At 42.6% G+C, this 18,165-nt stretch overlaps 1 protein-coding gene across 4 annotated transcripts in view; it reads right to left on the bottom strand.

Moving 5' to 3' along the window:
* Positions 1 to 1,475: 1,475 nt before the first annotated feature.
* Positions 1,476 to 18,165, bottom strand: part of LOC310947256 (chloride channel protein 2-like) — a 177,887-nt gene continuing 161,197 nt past the window's right edge. For all 4 annotated transcript variants that reach the window (XM_083914027.1, XM_083914029.1, XM_083914028.1 and 1 more), the window contains 3 exons: positions 15,536 to 15,640; positions 8,681 to 8,767; positions 1,476 to 2,688 (listed from right to left, as the gene is read on the bottom strand). In XM_083914027.1, coding sequence (XP_083770153.1) covers positions 2,494 to 2,688; positions 8,681 to 8,767; positions 15,536 to 15,640 — 387 coding nt within the window. In that variant the 3' untranslated portion in view covers positions 1,476 to 2,493. The remainder of the gene's footprint in view (positions 2,689 to 8,680; positions 8,768 to 15,535; positions 15,641 to 18,165) is intronic.

Genomic DNA, 18,165 nt, shown 5'->3' with positions numbered 1-18,165 from the left:
GCACATTTGCAGTCTTCCCGTCCACCAGCCGCCGGGTTTGCCAAAGTGTCATTTTACGGATAAACGGCACTCTCACTGTTACTGGGGTTCCCAAACTTGGGGGCGTGATCCCTAGAAGGGGCCTGTAGTTATAAAAGATGAGTTGTTCTGCACGGCTAGCAAAGCGCTGAAAACTTCGTGAAGGACAGACGGTTACATGTAAAGCAGATGATGAATCCACACCAAACTGGGCTTGGAAATATTAAATCTACAAGAGGAAAACGTTTGGGAACCACTGCAGATTCATATTTGATCAGTGCTGCCTGGTTTCACAGTTTGGTCGGAGGTCACAGGCATTCATCCACACGGCGCCAGAAGCCGAAAACAGATATTTAAACGCACATTTTGAAGATTTGCATTCATGTAGCTGAATGTAAATGGCACAATGCGATAAAACTTGCTCAAATATGCGTAAAATGTTGTTTTTTTTGCTCGCTTGAGGTGGTTTTGGCCTTTTTCTAAATACGGTTGACGCGCTAAATAGGATACCGAATTAGTTCCAACATTTCACACACACTGCTGACCGGCAGCTTCGCTCGCCTCGACTTCGCGGACAGTCTTGGATAACATGTCTTTGTCTCCACACAGCATGAAACGCGGACAATAACAGCTGACACAAAAGAACAATCAAAACGTGACCAACTGAAACAAACTCCCAAAAGACCTCTCTGCAGTTGTCTCTCATAGATGCGGTTAGATGACAGAGGCGACTTGCACTTCTTCGGCTCTGTTTACTGCTGGATTGCAGCGATGCGTAGCCTACTGCGCCAAACCCCTGACCAAACTACACAGGCTAGTTCATTTGCTCACGGCCAATCGATGGATATGCATCGAATTCAAATCTCATTTCTAAAGTTTGCTTAAAATTCGCTTGACAGTCAAATAGAAACTGCTCTGCTGTGATTGGTTGCTTTAGGTCAGGTGTGGCGGAATAGGGGTGATGAGTGTATATTACTTTTTCACAGATCGTCTGCCTTTCAGTGAAGTAAGGATACAGTGACGATTGAAGCAAATATGAAAATAAAACCCAAATCTAACCGAAATCAAGCTTCACTTATGCTCTTTTGTGTTAATCAAGCTGATTCTTGCTGACGTATCGTCATTTCCTGCTGTTGTTTATGTCGGGAGCAGTGTCTGCCTCAGTGCTGGACCATTACATCATATAGTGGGTGGAGGAGCTGGGGGGCCTGTGGGCCTCTGATAGTAATGGAGGTTAGCTAACGTGGCGATCAAAGGCAGATTGATGAGAGGGCCCAGAGCAGCTGGTTAGGTAATGATGTCTTCATTTTTTTTCAGCCATCCATTTGCTCCCTGTTCTTCCTCCCTCCCTCCCTCGCTTCCTGCCCTCTCCATCCGCCCCCAACCTCCTCTGGAACGGTTATTAAGAGCTATATTTAGATAAGCGGAAAACCTCGACTCTCGGAGTGCATCGCCGCCGTCTTGTTTGTCTGTCTTTCTATGAGTCTTTGTAATGTAAGGCCGTAGCTACAGTACAGTATGAAAGGAGTGTGCGTTGTGAGGAAAAGGGCTACAGGTGCATCCGCCATCGCCGACAGGCATGTCTGCTTGCATAGACTGTACTCTCGTCCTGACCATTAAGACTCGCAGTGAAAAGATGACAAGACGGAGGAAAAAGAGGTAATGCAAACAAGAAAAAACAGAAAACTAAGGCATCCGTCCCCTTAGTCCAGTGAGACAAACTGTAGTGTAATTTACAAAGAAATGGCGCCACGGCAAATTCCAGTTAAACCCAGACCACCTGATCAGTCAGAAACACAATTATTCAAGCCGGATAACAAACAAAGACTGAAATTTGTTCTAAAGACGATTTAAAAATAAACAAAAAACGTACATGAAAGTCGTTTGCTACCTCCTTCTACACGCTCACATTTTCTCCTTTCATACACTCACACTCACAGTACACACACATTAGTCATTGCTGAATTTCTCTACTCAAGTGGAAGACTCGTTCACTTTTGCAGGTCCAAACTTTGATCTCAACTCTAAAGATACGGAAGCTAAAAAACAAATAATAATAAAAAAAATCCCTTTTTAAAGATATAGACCCAGTTCCCAGTCCCTCGTCCACACATTCACTCTGCTGTGGGTTCTGAGGGGTAAATGGAGAGCAGGGCACAGGTTGAGCCGTGTTCCTACCCCCCACCGTAGAGTGTCTGGCTCGGTCAGTGCAAGACTCCTGGAGAGAGCACTGGTGGGTCCATGATGCGGAGTGGTCGGTGTAGAGAAAAAGGAGTAGATGAGGAGAGAATAAGGAGTTGCGAAGCCGTAGGACTCTTTCCAGAATTAAATATTGATCCTAAGCCCTGAGGATTTTTTTTTTTTTGCATTTTTGTGGCTTTGGGAGATTAAAGATCTCAATGCCTCCTCCTCCTCTTCTTCTACCTGCTCTTCTTCCTCCTCCTCCTCCTCCTCATCCTCCTCCTCTACTTTCCCTCACTGGGATTTCTCGTCAGATTCTGAGGGGGTGTGTTCGCGGGGCAGCGACATGCTCTTGTGGCGATCCCACAGCTTGTGGAGCTCGGTGGCTTCGTTCTCGCTGCTGCTGGTGCCGCTGTCCCGGAAGCTGGCCAGAGGAGGACGCACCTTCACACCCTTCACTGTCACGGAGCCCTCGATGGCCTTGCGAAGCTGCATGGGAGAGGAAAAGACGGTTACAGCACAAAGAGCTAGGCAGTCATGCAAGTAGCACCCAAAATGAAACACTGCATTATTTTGAATGCTATAACCAACCATGAATTAAGGCTTTTTAGATCTTAAGAGTTGTTTGAGACACTTCCTGGTCCCCTAAGAGAACGTGATGATGAAATTTACATCACCTAGACCACATGTGTCGCTGTGGCTGCAGGTTTTCATTCCAACCAATCAAAAACACACCTGGTCCAACAAATCAACTGTGTGAAGACAGTTCAGGTGATTGAATAAGTCAAGTCAGGTGTGTTCTTGCTTGGTTGGAATGAAAACCTGCAGCCACAGCGACCCTTTACTGGATCAGTTTGACACCCCTGACCTAGACCCTTGCAGCAACATGGATGTAGAAACTTTCTGCTTTTGAATTTCATCAAAGGATTGCCACTGGGACGAGATGATGCATTCAATGCTACATTTTTATTTCAAAGGTTTTCTGGTGAAATCTCCACCAGTGCAAAACGTTTTGCTACACACTCGATGTTTCAGAGATGCAAACCAATCCAATACAAACACTGCACCAGTTATTCAAAGATTTGCTCTTGGTCTCTCAGAGAAAACATCTAACGCCATAATCTAATGCCATAATCACATATACAATTGTACAGACTGAGGCCACGTAAAGTATCAGTTATTACAAACGGGCACCTTTCAATTACGTCTCATTTTAATCCATCAGTAGAAAAGGTTTTGCAACAGAGGCATACTTTGAATTGGTGAGAATTCAACGTAGCCGTATATAAATAGATAGAAATCAAAAGTTTTCCGTATATCGGTCAATGCAAATTCGGCTTTGAGGAATTTACATGTGATTATACAGTCGCATTGATAAGGGCAGTGGTTCCCAACCTGGGGGGCCCGACCCCCCAAGGGGGGCGTCAGAGATCCAGGGGGGGTCGCGAAGCCCTCTTGATTTTGAGGGGTTTAATAATTTTAATGTAATTAAAATGTTAAATTAATGAGTAGGCTAAGCATTTAATTCATATATGTGACAAAATCAACCAAAAACAAAGAGCCACATTAAACATTTATTCGTGTATTTCAAATTTTAGATAAAAGAATAAGTTATAGGCCTATGTCACGAGGAACAGAGCGTGTGTGACTTGAACGCCTCCTGTGCAGCAGTGGTTGCTAGGCAGAGCTAAGGGAGAGATGGCGAAGCGTCAGGTAGAGGAGACTGCGGAAAATGTCACCAAAGGAAAAAGAGGGGCTACCAAGAATGTATATTTTTTATTTTATAATAATGGATTTTCTTTATTATATTTCAATATGTTACTGTTGCTTAAACGAATTTGAAAAAAAAAGTACAAGTTCTGAAGCTGTTTTTCAAATTCATTTAATTCACCAAAGTTTACAGTGGTAAAAATATGGGTCCCTTAAGAAAAAGGTTGGGAACCACTGGATTAGAGGATGATTTTGGATGGTATAAGTTTTTGTATAACAATGCGACAATCTCAGTGAACAATGGTGTGGTCCAATGTTTTAACATCCTGGACATTGGAGCTTTAAATGGGACATAAATCTCTCTCAGCAGCTTTGCAAAAGGATACGCCACTGTTATCTTATGGAAGAAAAAAATACATAATGTGTCATTTTCTTGATACAAGCAATGTGCCTTATTTTTCTTTAAAATAGTGGTGGTAGTGGTTAGCACTGTCGCCTCACAGCAAGAAGGTTTAAGGTTCGCATCCCGTCCTGGGCCCTTCTGTGTGGAGTTTGCATGTTCTCCCTGTGTCTGTGTGGGTTTTCTCCGGGTTCTCCGGTTTCCTTGCACGTGTTAGGTGAATTGATGACTCTAAAATTGCCCTTAGGTGTGAATGGTTGTCTGTCTTTGTTCGTCTCTATGTGTCCTGCGATACACTGGCGTCCTGTCCAGGGTGTACCCCGCCTCACGCCGGATGTCACTTGGGACCGGCTCCAGCCCCCCCGGGACCCCGACCCCGGGATAAGCGGTTGAAGATGAATGAATTAATGAATTTAAGTATGTCGTACGTCAGTGGGGTGAGTCTTTAAAAACATCACCCCACTGACAAATCATTTGCTTTTAATACCCTCTATACATTATGTGTGTACACTGTTAGTGACAGAATCCGGATTTACCTAATCGTCATATTATAATGCAAAGCACCTCGCTACAGTTGCCAGCTGTGGATGGACTCCCACGTGCTGTGAAGCTGCTGAGGGAACTGGTCGCCCCTGACGATGCTTGTAGAGCGCGTCGAGCGGAACGAGAAATATATAAATAGGAAAAAAATGATGAGGTTAATGCACCCTGTGGGATCCACAAAAGAGGATCAGGGTCTGTTTTCCACCTGTCTTTAAAATGTCCTCCAGTTCTTCCCTTGCTGTGACTGTCATTTCTCCTTCGGATGCTTCTCTACCGTTGTCCCTGGAGCTCCATTTCTCAGTCTTAACGTACTATATACTCTACTTTGAATTGGTCGGTAGTGGGTTTGGGTCAGGTCACATCTCTTGTTTTAATAAAAATACAGGCTATTTGGTACAGGGTGTTATTATGCTGTGCTGCATACAGTTTTGAAATGGGTGGCCCCGATGGAAATAAAACTGCTAACCCTGACACCGTACTGGCCTCGCTCTGCAGTCAAAGATCAGTAGTTTACAATCTGATGCACAGGCACACAAGCCGTTTTCCATTTCGCGCTGGAACATCTCTTAAAAAATGTAACGGAGGGAAAGATCACGGTCAGAGGGCAGTGTGCGCTGGAGAGTACGGTCGGAGTGGCTTATGCTGCTGTTTGCTTAGAAGAGTAAAAGACGGAATGAAAGGAGAGGAATAAGGATTTATTATATGTGTTTTGCTTACGTCGCCACCTTCACATGGGAGAGATGGAAGTAGAGGGTCAGACCCGCGTCCGCCACTGTACACACCTCAGGCTGCCTTTCAGGAACGTTCATAAAAATGGAAACCAAAGAGGCTGAGACAGATAGGGATGAGACTTAACCCCCAGGCGAATGAAATAACGACTGTGAGTACAGAACCTCTGGTCTGCAATGACCAACCACAGGTTTGGAGGTGGGGCCCAGGAGCTTAGATTGCTAAGGGCGCACTCACACTGTCCTTCCGCACCGCGCCCCGGGCTTTAGGGTACCTGTCCCCCCTCCCTCTCCCCCCACGCCCAAGGCCCGTTTGTACTCACACTACCTGGGCCTAGGCGAATGCTTCTTGCCTGTCCATACGTCATCACTCTGTAACACATCACACGCATTGATCGCGTGTGTGTGGCTTTGTCTACAAATCTTTCCACAGACCTCTGAGTTTTTGTGCGTCTTGTCGACTGTTTTTGAATATTTTCATCCGACCAAAATCTGCAGTAAACACTCCACCTCCGCATCACACCAACGTGAACCTTTCACCTCCATTGTTGTTGTTGTTAAATGTCCGCCCATGGTCTGTCCTTCTATTTTCTATGTCCGAACAGGCGCACATAAAGGACGTCAGAACCGCCGTAGGCCTCGTGCTCATACACGTGCGCACGCTCGTGCTCGTACATGTGCAAACGGGCTCTACAAAAGCCCACCTCCAACCTGTCCGCAGTTATGCGCGGAGCGGGTGCACTCACACTGGTCAAACGCACTAGGCTTTAGCTGAAAAACCGGTTTTGGCGCGGTGCGGAAGGACAGTGTAAGTGCGCCCTAAGATGACAGAACAAGCAGGCAAGGGAGGAGAACAAGGCCAGGCTAGCAAAGATCCATAACACTGCGAGGAAAAAGCTCACCACCATTTGTTGAGCTGAGTGGCACAGAAACACAATAAGACAGCTGTTAAAGCGTCCTTTGAGCTTTGGCTTCAAATGAGTATGTTGTGTCGGACTCACTGGCTGATATTTGAGAGGAAACTACTAACTAGACACAGGGTCATTTTTAAAAATGTAAGAATCGGGGTGCTGCAGATCCTGTGCTGTAGGGTGAAAATAATGCACTATAATCATACACACAAACGTCGAGCCTTCGTCTCATCCGTACGGACCGGAGAGGCTGTGATATAACAGCGTGTGACAGACAGGCAGAGTGACAGAGGCTGGGCTTTATCTGCTTCGACTGGGTCTTTGTCTGCCGGTGGAGCGCAGAACAAAAAAGTCTAAATGTCAGGGACAGACAAGCAGCACCGCACGTAACAACAATCCACTTCCTGGCCAATTCACAAAGAGCGGAGGGGGGGGGGGGTTCAGTTTTTTGTTTTTTGCGAGGCAGGAGAGATGGAAAGAGAGGGAGGGAGGCAGAGAACAGACAGAGAGACAATAGATAGAGACAGCAATATTAAGCAGCCTTTTGTATGTCACAGTACATAACAGGCAGCGAGGGGAGGAATCCTTAATGTTGACTGAAATGTCTTTGTGTGTGTATGTGTGTGTGTGTGTGTGTGTGTGTGTGTGTGTGTGTATGTGTGTATGCGTGTACGGCGACAGCACTCCTGATGAGATTGACAGTGATTTTACAATTATGAAAGCAGCGAATATGCCGCTTGTGTAAACGATGACACACAACTTTCGACGTGAGAGTGAGTGTGTGAAAATGCTAAAGAATACTTTAGCATCTTTTGGCTAACATTGCCTCCACTCACTCCCCATTTCTCTGGTTTGATTTCACCCCCCCGAGTGACGAGAGAACGTTTCCTCCTGAATCTAACGTAATTTGAGTTGACACTGATGCGTTTCCATGCCAACATACTGTTTTTTTCCGTGATTTTTATACAAGGACCCAAATAAATGGGTTGTGCTAGCTAAACGGGGCTAAGTCAAACCAGAGGAGTCTTAAAGGATATGAGAGTCACTACAGGTGTGTATGTGTGTGTGTGTGTGTGTGTGTATGTGTGTGTGTGTGTGTGTGTGTGTGTGTGTGTGTGTGTATGTGTGTGTGTGTGTGTGTGTGTGCGTGTGTCGAGACGGAGCTTTAGGGGAGAGTGAAGCCTCTGTGAAGTGATGCCGCTGGCTCCTTGTTAAACACACTGGGAGTCCACTGGTACACCGTAAATGTTCCTGTTTTTAAGGGTAGTATATTATACAGCCTCTTCCATACTTACAGTGTATAAGTGCGGACAGAGAGCCTAAATGTAACGCGATAGTAAAGACGCTTGCATGCTGTTGGGACATGGTGTTAAAACCACCCTTTTTAATGTGTCCACGGGGAAGGAACTAGGAGCGACCTTAGTTCTTAGAACGCCGTTTTGTAGGATTTTGTTAGCTCCTACTTCAGAGTAGGTACTGTTCTCTCCCAGCACAAGAGGAACTTTTCCACCTGCGTGTATCGTGCAAGTTGTAATGATACAGAACTAGTTGAAGATCGGCAACGAGTGAAGTTAGACTACAATGTCGGACGAAGGCTAGGTTTACACGTGACTGGCTATTTTCAAATTTTCATTTACACTTGCCCGTGTTTAAATGCCAGAGCATGTCAAACCTGTAGGTTGTAGTGTTAACAAAAGCTCAAGCCTACGTTCGCCAATGATCCATGATCCCAACAGCCAAATGAAAATGGAAACATAGGTCACATCTATGACATAGTTTTTCCTCTGTTTACATGCAAACGTGCAACAAGAATTTTTCAAAATCTACACCCTGGCCGGAGTTTTAGAAAGAATCGTCTTCAGAGGCAAATTCTCTGTTTGTGTGTAAACAAAGGGCACAAACGCATGGAAATGCCTCTCTTTTTAAAAACACCATGTAAGTGTAAACGGGGCCAAAGACTGCCATGTATGTCTGGAGACACAACTTCCAGCCCTTGATGACAGCTTGACAACGGTGTTGGTCCCACCCCTGGCACTGATTGGCTAATGCTTAGTACCCCCTACAACTCATTGGATCAATTGCTTTTTCAATTGAGCAACTGCTGTTTCATGTCCCCACACCAGATGAATCAGTCAACTCGGTGGAAAACACCAAAAACACCCCCAAATGACCTCAGACATGAGTCTTACCTCCTTGAGGGAAACCACCCCGATGAGGCGTCCGATGCTGGTGACGTAGGCATGGTCCAGGCCCAGCAGGGAGAAGATGGTGTGGGTCTGCAGGAAAACAGAAGAGGAGGTTGGGAGCAATCGGTGACACAAAACAGTACAAACCAGAGACAATACTATACCGAGCTTCTACTTAAGGAAATGCACCACTGACTTTAATTATATAACACTGACAAGCTCATCGACTATGGATTCATTCAACTAGTCAAATGTTCGGGAAGTCCCTCGTCCCTGCTGCGGTGACGTTTTTTAATGAACATTTGTGCTGCCTGTTACCGTTGATCATGACGATGATGATCTGATGTTGATGACTAGGACAGTGGCTGTACTGAGGATTGGGGTGATGTTGGTGTCCTGAATATGTTGATTTTGATGTCATACTGTATATAAGTACAGTCAGTGATGTTTATAGTATTTATTATGGACTTGGACTTGTACTTATATAGCTCCTTTCTAGTCTTCTGACTACTCAAGGCGCTTTCACAGTGTTTTGTCACATTCACCCGTTCACACAGACATTCACACTGATGGCAGTGGACATCTACATAACATCAGATCATTCACACCACATTTACACACCTATGTGCAGCACAGGGAGCAATTCGGGGTTCAGTGTCTTGCCCAAGGACACTTGTGGCAGAAGTGCTGTGTTATATAATGTATTGCATTGCATCATAATATATCGTATCAAAATGTATCCTATCATAATGTATCGCAATGTATCGTATAATTTCCTAGTGTATCTTATTTTCTCATACTGTAATGTAATTTAATGTAAAGTATTGTATCATAATGTATCATATTGTATCGAAATGTATTGTAATGTATCGCAATGTATCGTAACATATCGTAACATATTGTAGTGTATTATATCGTATCATATTGTATCATAATGTATCGTATTATATTGTAGTGTATAATATTGTATCGTATCATAATGTATCATATAATGTATTGTAATGTATCGACAAGTGTCATTTCGCTACATGGGATCTGATCACTTTGGAAAATGTGACAGAGACATTCAAAGTGTTGTAGCTAAACTACCTTTTAATTGTTGAATACTTACTTTAATATTATTTAATATACACTATTTTAATTGAAGCTAACAATGCTGCCAACAATTTCTGTATTTTAACTCTAAAAGTAATATTTCAGGAAAGTATGATGAACATTGTGATGATACCAATCACAGAGATATGTTGCCCACAATGCACCAGTACATCTCTCACTTCATCACTTCAGGTGGCAACCATTTTAACGCTTTAACTGTAATTGGGGCACAACTTGTACTAATTTGTAAATGGGTGTTTTTTTATGGTTTAGCAGGAACGTGATAAAAACATGCAGACCTGAGTCTCTAATAACGGTGTCGGACGCACATTAACCTGCAACAGCTGTCTCCTCAACGGGATCGAACACAGGTTGATGATGTTAAAGCGCACTGTGGCGCTTGCATAAAAGGGGAATAGTGTCAAGATCTGCTTCTAATAATAGAGGGAGAGTCTGTTTCATAAGTTGCACGGGTTCATTGGCAAGTCTTTAACAGATGAATGATTCATATTAAAGCAATTTGAGTGCTAGAATGTTCTGTAAATACTGAAGATGCCATTAAGTGCTATCAATGTCATAAATGTCTTTATTTTTACATCTTACATCTTTATTTTCTAAACTTTTCTATTGTTGGAAATGTAGGTTATGCATGCATCTATGACCCTGTTGTGCTCTAGTCATACTGCCCTATTAGTACTGTATTTGCTGATGCAATGGCTCAACTTCCCCACGGGGATCATTAAAGTTTCATTTAATCTCATCTCCACTGCTCTCCAGTTACCGCGGAGGAGCGCGGCACCATGCAGCTAAAAGCAAAAGGAGCGCAGAGGTCAAAAAACTTCAGCGGAGGATTCGATGCCAACTGGACTTTTTTGTTCTGGACCCTTTTAGTGTTTAATGAGACTTGTTGCTCAGCCAGAATGGACGATGGGGACGTCTGAAATTGATCCCACTGTGCCAAGCGAACAGAAGCTGCGCCAAGAAAAATATAGTTAAGTGTTTTTTAGTCATAATGTATTCTTTCAAAGAGTCTCCCTGCAGGAAGATGTAGCAGCAACTCATTCCCTTCACATCTGTTTAAAATGCAATCCACTGATTAAAGGTGCTGCAAATAGCACGTTCCAATCAATTCACCATCAGGTTTGTGAGACAATAAAGATATTAATCTCTATATAATATCATATGCAGGACAGCTTCTTGGCCGTGCGCATTAAGTTTTTGAACAGATTAAACTAATGAGGTGTAATGTGTTAATTAGTGAGCTTTAGAGGTGCTGGCAGGTGGATTTTATTACCTGTGGACAGAGCTGTTTCCAGCCTTTGTGCTAAGCTATGCTAACCGGCTGCTGCCTGTCGCTTCATCTAACTCCCGGCAAGAAATAAAATAAGCGTGTGTTCAAAAATATCTATCCAGAGTGTCTGGGACATTATTAAAGAAACATCAAAGGTGAGAAAGTTGTGGGTAAATTGTTTTCACTGTGATATTATTTTCTAAAAATATGCATGATGATGGAAGTGTGGGTTGAGTCTTGTTGGCCACTACCTAAGATGGACTAGCAGGGGCTCCGAACCCACGCGGCGGTGACCGCAGAGACGTAATGTCATGTAAATATTCCACGAAAGAGATGTGTCCATTACAAAAGGGCTTGGACGCAAACAACAACAACAACAGTAAACAGCATGAGATTTATGGAAGGCAGATCCACAGAGGCCAAGCGAGAGAGCAGGGCAAGATGTAGAAAGAATGACTTCACTCTCACACACACACACACACACACACACACACACACACACACGGGCCTGCATTCAGCAGCGGCAGCGGGAGGTGTTTAATATGCTGAGGGAGATTGTGCGTGGTATTGGCTTTTGGCAATGTGCAGTGGAGGGAGAGGAGCGAGATGGATTGGTGCAGGATCTCTCTCTTAAATGTTTAAAGAGTATTCAAACAGAGCCCAGAGGATATGTGTGTGTGTGTGTGAAAGAGAGAGAGAGAGAGAGAGAGAGAGAGCGAGCGAGAGAGACAGGGAGAGAGAGAGGGAGAGAGAGAGACAGGGAGAGAAGGTAGCATTAAGTGCAGCTTTAGCCTCTGGCGAACCAGGAAGAGTCAGTGTGTGTGTTTGTCTTTGTGTGCATGGCAGGAAGTGGTGCCGCAGTAAGAAACCTAAATCCACACACTAAAGCCTCTTTTCCTCATGCTGCACTCTCACCCTCTCATTCACTCAGTAGGGAAGAAATTAGCTCGAGTGTGTGCGTATGTGTTCTTTTGGGTTGTTTGCATGCTCCTTCGTTGTCACTACACACCACCGCGGCACCAAGAGCATCAGAAACAGGCAGCACACTTTCAACATGCTTTTTTTTTCATGTTAGGGAATCAAGAAGGCCTCATACCAGTACTTAAACTACATCATGGACGTACACACACACACACACACACACTCTGTCTACGCAGGAACAAGTCACCCAAATTCAGAGTGGACTTTTAGTAGTTTTGTGGTAATTTTGGGTCTCTTTGTGGTTATTTTACCTCCATTTTAAGTCGTTTTGTATGTCTTTGTGGTCATTTTGTGTCTCTTTGTGGTCATTTTGTGTCTCTTTCTGGTCATTTTGTGTCTCTTTCTGGTCATTTTGTGTCTCTTTGTGGTTATTTTACCTCCATTTTAAGTCATTTTGTATGTCTTTGTGGTTTACTTGGTGTCATTTTTGGTCTATTTGTGGTAATTTTACCTCCATTTTAAGTCGTTTTGTATGTCTTTGTGGTTTTCTTGGTGTCATTTTTTTACTCTGGTAATTTTACCTCCATTTTAAGTCGTTTTGTATGTCTTTGCGGTTTTCTTAGTGTTATTTTGTTACTCTGTGGTAATTTTACCTCCATTTTAAGTCATTTTGTATGTCTTTGTGGTTTACTTGGTGTCATTTTTGGTCTATTTGTGGTTATTTTACCTCCGTTTTAAGTTGTTTTGTATGTCTTTGTGGTTTTCTTGGTGTCATTTTGTTACTCTGTGGTTATTTTACCTCCGTTTTAAGTCGTTTTGTATGTCTTTGTGGTTTTCTTGGTGTCATTTTGTTTCTCTTTATGGTTATTTTACCTCCATTTTAAGTCGTTTTGTATGTTTTGTGTTGTACTTGGTGTCATTTTGTTTCTCTTTGTGGTCATTTTACCTCCATTTTAAGTAGTTTTGTATGTCTTTGTGGTTTTCTTGGTGTTATTTTGTTACTCTTTGTGGTTATTTTACCTCCATTTTAAGTTGTTTTGTATGTCTTTGTGGTTTTCTTGGTGTCATTTTGTTTCTCTTTGTGGTTATTTTACCTCCATTTTAAGTCGTTTTGTATGTTTTGTGGTTTTCTTGGTGTCATTTTGTTTCTCTTTATGGTAATTTTACCTCAATTTTAAGTCGTTTTGTATGTTTTGTGGTTTTCTTGGTGTCATTTTGTTTCTCTTTATGGTTATTTTACCTCAATTTTAAGTCGTTTTGTATGTTTTGTGGTTTACTTGGTGTCATTTTGTTTCTCTTTATGGTTATTTTACCTCAATTTTAAGTTGTTTTGTATGTCTTTGTGCTTTACTTGGTGTCATTTTGTTACTCTGTGGTTATTTTACCTCCATTTTAAGTCGTTTTGTATGTCTTTGTGCTTTACTTGGTGTCATTTTGTTACTCTTTGTGGTTATTTTACCTCCATTTTAAGTTGTTTTGTATGTCTTTGTGGTTTTCTTGGTGTCATTTTGTTACTCTTTGTGGTTATTTTACCTCCATTTTAAGTCGTTTTGTATGTTTTGTGGTTTTCTTGGTGTCTTTTTTGTCTCTTTGTGGTCATTTTTGGTCGTTTTGTATGTCTTTGTGGTTTACTTGGTGTCATTTTGTTACTCTTTGTGGTTATTTTACCTCCATTTTAAGTCGTTTTGTATGTCTTTGTGGTTTACTTGGTGTCATTTTTTTACTCTTTGTGGTCCTTTTACCTCCATTTTAAGTTGTTTTGTATGTCTTTGTGGTTGTCTTGGTGTCTTTTTTGTCTCTTTGTGGTCATTTTTGGTCGTTTTGTATGTCTTTGTGGTTGTCTTGGTGTCATTTTGTTACTCTTTGTGGTTATTTTACCTCCATTTTAAGTCGTTTTGTATCTTTGTTGTTAGCTTGGTGTCCTTTTTTGTCTCTTTGTGGTCATTTTTGGTTGTTTTGTGTAAACTTGTGGTCGTTTAGCATCTCCTCGTGATCATTTTGTGGATTTTTTCAGCTAATTGGCCTGTGTCCAGTAGGCCCATTCAGTAATCCATTCATTCCTGACATTTGCTTTTAGTGTAATAGAAATCTTTTCCACTGGGAGGAGAAACGCCTTCAGACATAAGATGTTAGTAATGCATTTCCCAGTCATAGTTACCATGGTCCTGTCTGACGCCCACTGCTTCTATTCTTACCATTACTCATATTTATATTATGTTATAGTTATTGTTGTTCCTGTGCATCTCTGTCTCTCTCAACCCAACCGGTCGAGGCAGATGGTCGTCCCCTCCAGTTTCCTCCTGTTAAAGGGTTTTTTCCCCTGCTCTCGTTGCTCATGGGGGAATTCCTCTGGGACTGTTTTCTGTCTCTGTGAAAGAAAGATTGGGGTCCTGCTCTACATGAAGTATCATAAGATGTGATTTGGTGCTGTATACATAAAACGTTGACTTGACCTACCACAGGATGATAGGAGCACTTCATAGTCTGTTAGTGGCATGAGAAGTAATATGGAAGTGTAATATATTTATATCCAAAAAGAACTTCCCGGTGTTAATAGGCTAAAATAGAATTATATAGTTTATTACTGACCTTAAAATATGTCTCCCTACCTTCAGAAATGTGGTAAATTCTTGAAAACCGTACGTCCATCTGTTTAAATTTGTTGGTTTCTTTGTTTTTAATGGTTATTGTACTTGTAATTGTACATGTCCTTTGTTTGAATATTATATTTTTCATCTTCTTTTTTATTTCACTACTTTCAAATTTTGTATGTGTGTTTTTATATCATCTTGTGTTTCTTTTAAATGTTGTCTTAATGCCTTTTCATATCTTAAAGCACTTTGATTTGCCCTGATGTCGAGAGGTGCTGTACAAATAAGCATACTCCTATATCACACACACACGCACACGCACACACACACACACACACACACACACACACACACACACACACACACACACACACACACACACACACACACACACACACACACACACACACACACACACACACACACACACACACACACACACACACACACGCACACACACGCACACACACGCACGCACACACACACACACACACACGCACACACACGCACACACACGCACGCACACGCACACGCACACGCACACGCACGCACACACACACGCTTTGACTTTTTTTGAGTGTCACTTTGAGAGCCTCTACCTGTACCTTCCCACCAGAGAGTGTTTCGATCCTTAGTTAAGTTTCGTTTTGTTATTGCCTGCAGAGAGTAAGAGTTGGAAAGCAGCGTGCACAATCTTGTGTTTATAATTCAGGTGCCCTTTTTTCCTGTGTTTTTCCAGATACATGACCCAAAAAATGATGACAACAGTGAGTAGGAAAATAAATACGGCTGGAACACAAAAGAGTCTATAAAGAAATGACATCTCCTCCTCTTCGCTCCTGTGTCCTGATCGACACACCTTTCGTGTTTACTGTTAAACCCCTGTACGAGCTAGTGCTACTCCGTTACCTCTACAACAAACACACAGAGGTTGAACAGCAGCTGTATTTACAGTCATACCTTATGTAGCGATGTGCGCTCCACCAGCTGGAACGGGGCGGGGTCGATCTTGCAGTTGTTGAAATTGACCTGCTCATCAAGCTGCTTCTCCTCCCACTCTGCAATCTGCAAAACACACAGAGGAGGAGGGAGAAATATACATCACTCAGGAACTGCAGTAGGTAGATGACTTCACCTCTGATCTTTAATAAAGAAGGTTGACCCTCCAGGTATTAAGGCTTAGCTCTCTTGACAGAGCTTTGATTCATTTTTTGACTGTTTGATAATAAAACGTGGACTGACAGAAGCTGTTAACAGAAGATGTCTTTATAGCTGGTGTCAGTCACTCATCAGAAGGCAAAGACATCATATAATCCCGTACCACCTTTTGACAAATCACCTCCCTCTGATAGACAATCAATGGACCGGGCACCGCACTGAATGACTCTATAAATCATACGACGTCCTACGACGCAAGCAGGGCGAGGAGAGTGAATAGCGAACAAAGAAGACAGGGCGTAGCGAGAAGCGTTGACATGGCAGATGCGTGTGAGGTGAACGATGAGTGATACGGAGAGAACATAGAGGGGACGGAGGGAGGAAAGTGTGAGGAATGTGCGGCTGACAGAGAGGAAATGAGAGGTGCTGTTGATGGATGAATTATGAATGATGTCATATCCAAAAATATAAGACTCCGGGGTAATCGGCCTCGTCCGGGGATATTGAGGAGTCTGTAAAGCCAGGTCTGTCGAGGTGTGAGGTCATCAAGTGTTGGCTAAGATTTGAGGTTTTGGATCAGAATATAACCTATTTGATGGCTGAAATAAAGGACAAGGCTGTCGCAGAGGTTTGCTGTTATAATGAGCAGTATTAGTGGTTAAAAAAGACGTTTTAATGCCTTCACCGCGCTGCCCCGAGCTAATCTGTGCTGTTAGCCGCATTCTGCTGTTAGCGACTGTTAGCGTCTCTCCCGGATATCTGCGTCAATAGTTATGACGTGAAACAAACTCTCTCGCTGGCTTTTTTGATAAGTGTATTTGCCGAAAAAGACCCTGGGATGATATTATGTCGGAATATCCCTTCAAGCGGACAGACAGCGCATATCTCCGCTATTTATTTAGCAAGGGTTACGGTGGCTCAGCGACACCCAAGATGAGTGTGGTTGATTTAAAGAAATACAAACAAGGTACAGCGTTTCTTCCCCCTAATCCAGGATCATAACCGGTGGAGATAAGGCTGGCGATGCAAGAGTAATTCTGACTTAATCCCACATTCACCATCCTATCGCAAATACTCTGAAGAGCACCCAATGTGGATTCATCTGCAGCAAAAATAGTCCAAACAAAAGCACTCCTGTCTGATAAGATTTGTTAAAAACTACAGTGAAAAACCACATATTTGTGACCTGTTCGGATCTAATGGAGTGCAGCAGATAAGGTAGGTAAGTAAGTTAGAAAGCGTAGTGAGATGAATTGTTGGTTCAAGTCTTAAATTTCTTTTAAATGTGCCCATTTTCAAAGGAAGTTCAAGACAGTTTACAAAAAGAAACAGAGGCAGAGCTATGGTACAAAGACTGGATCCTCCACTTCCCATAATGCAACTTAAAGTGATATTCCGGCGTAAAATCCTCCCAGGGTCTTTTTCGGCAGATACACTCATCAAAAAAGCCAGCGAGAGAGTTTGTTTCACATCACAACTATTGACGCAGATATCCGGGAGAGTCGCTAACAGCAGAATGCGGCTAACAACACAGATTAGCTTGGGGCAGCGCGGTGAAGGCATTCAAAGGTCTTTTTCAACCACTAATACTGATCTAAATAACAGCAAACCTCTGCAGCAGCATGAGAAGAGTCCCTACACACAAAACAAAGCACCAATGGGCTCCTTCCTTTGGGATTGACTTTGGTAATCCACTGTAATGGACTTTACTATGAGAGGAGCTGGTACAGGGGCCAGAAGGTAAGTCTTTAAAACACTCTTTTAATAAACTCTCGGTTCATTAACTACGTTGTTGCTGCTTTGTTTCATGTGATGGACTCTTCTCATGCTACTGCAGAGGTTTGCTGTTATCATGAGCAGTATTAGACGTTAAAAAAGATGTTCGAATGCATTTGCCGTGCTGCCCCGAGCTAATCAGTGTTAGCTGGCTGTTGTCATAGGTTGTGGATGTTAGTGTCTCTCCTGGATATCTGCGTTAATAGTTGTTACATGAAAAAAATTGCCTTGATGGCTTATTTGATGAGTGTATTTGCTGAAAAAGACCCTGGGATGATTTTACGCCGGAATATAACTTTAACAGTCTCCTTGTTAGACTGTCCCGGCCTGGTAAACAACCATATCTTTATATCTTCTGTTGCTGCGTGTAAAGAAAATAGTCCCTACATAAAGCCGCTCACCACCAGGTCTGTGGATTATCTTGAGCTAACAGGTAATTCAAATGTTTTTTTTTTGTTTTTTTTTGGGCACTTTGAGCACCACAAGTACCAAAAAGAATCTAAATTGATAAACAGCATTACAGGCAAGAGGAGAAGAGGTATTTTTGATTTAAGGGTGAACTTTCCTTTTAAAGAACTAAACATTTGAACTATAAATTCAAAAAAGGACAAATGCATAAGTGTAAATAAAGCAATTTAATCTCTGGTTTTGCCCAA

This window comes from Echiichthys vipera (assembly GCF_963691815.1).
Source record: "Echiichthys vipera genome assembly, chromosome: 5".
Classification (NCBI taxonomy): domain Eukaryota; kingdom Metazoa; phylum Chordata; class Actinopteri; order Perciformes; family Trachinidae; genus Echiichthys; species Echiichthys vipera.
This window is presented reverse-complemented; position numbering and strand designations above follow the sequence as displayed.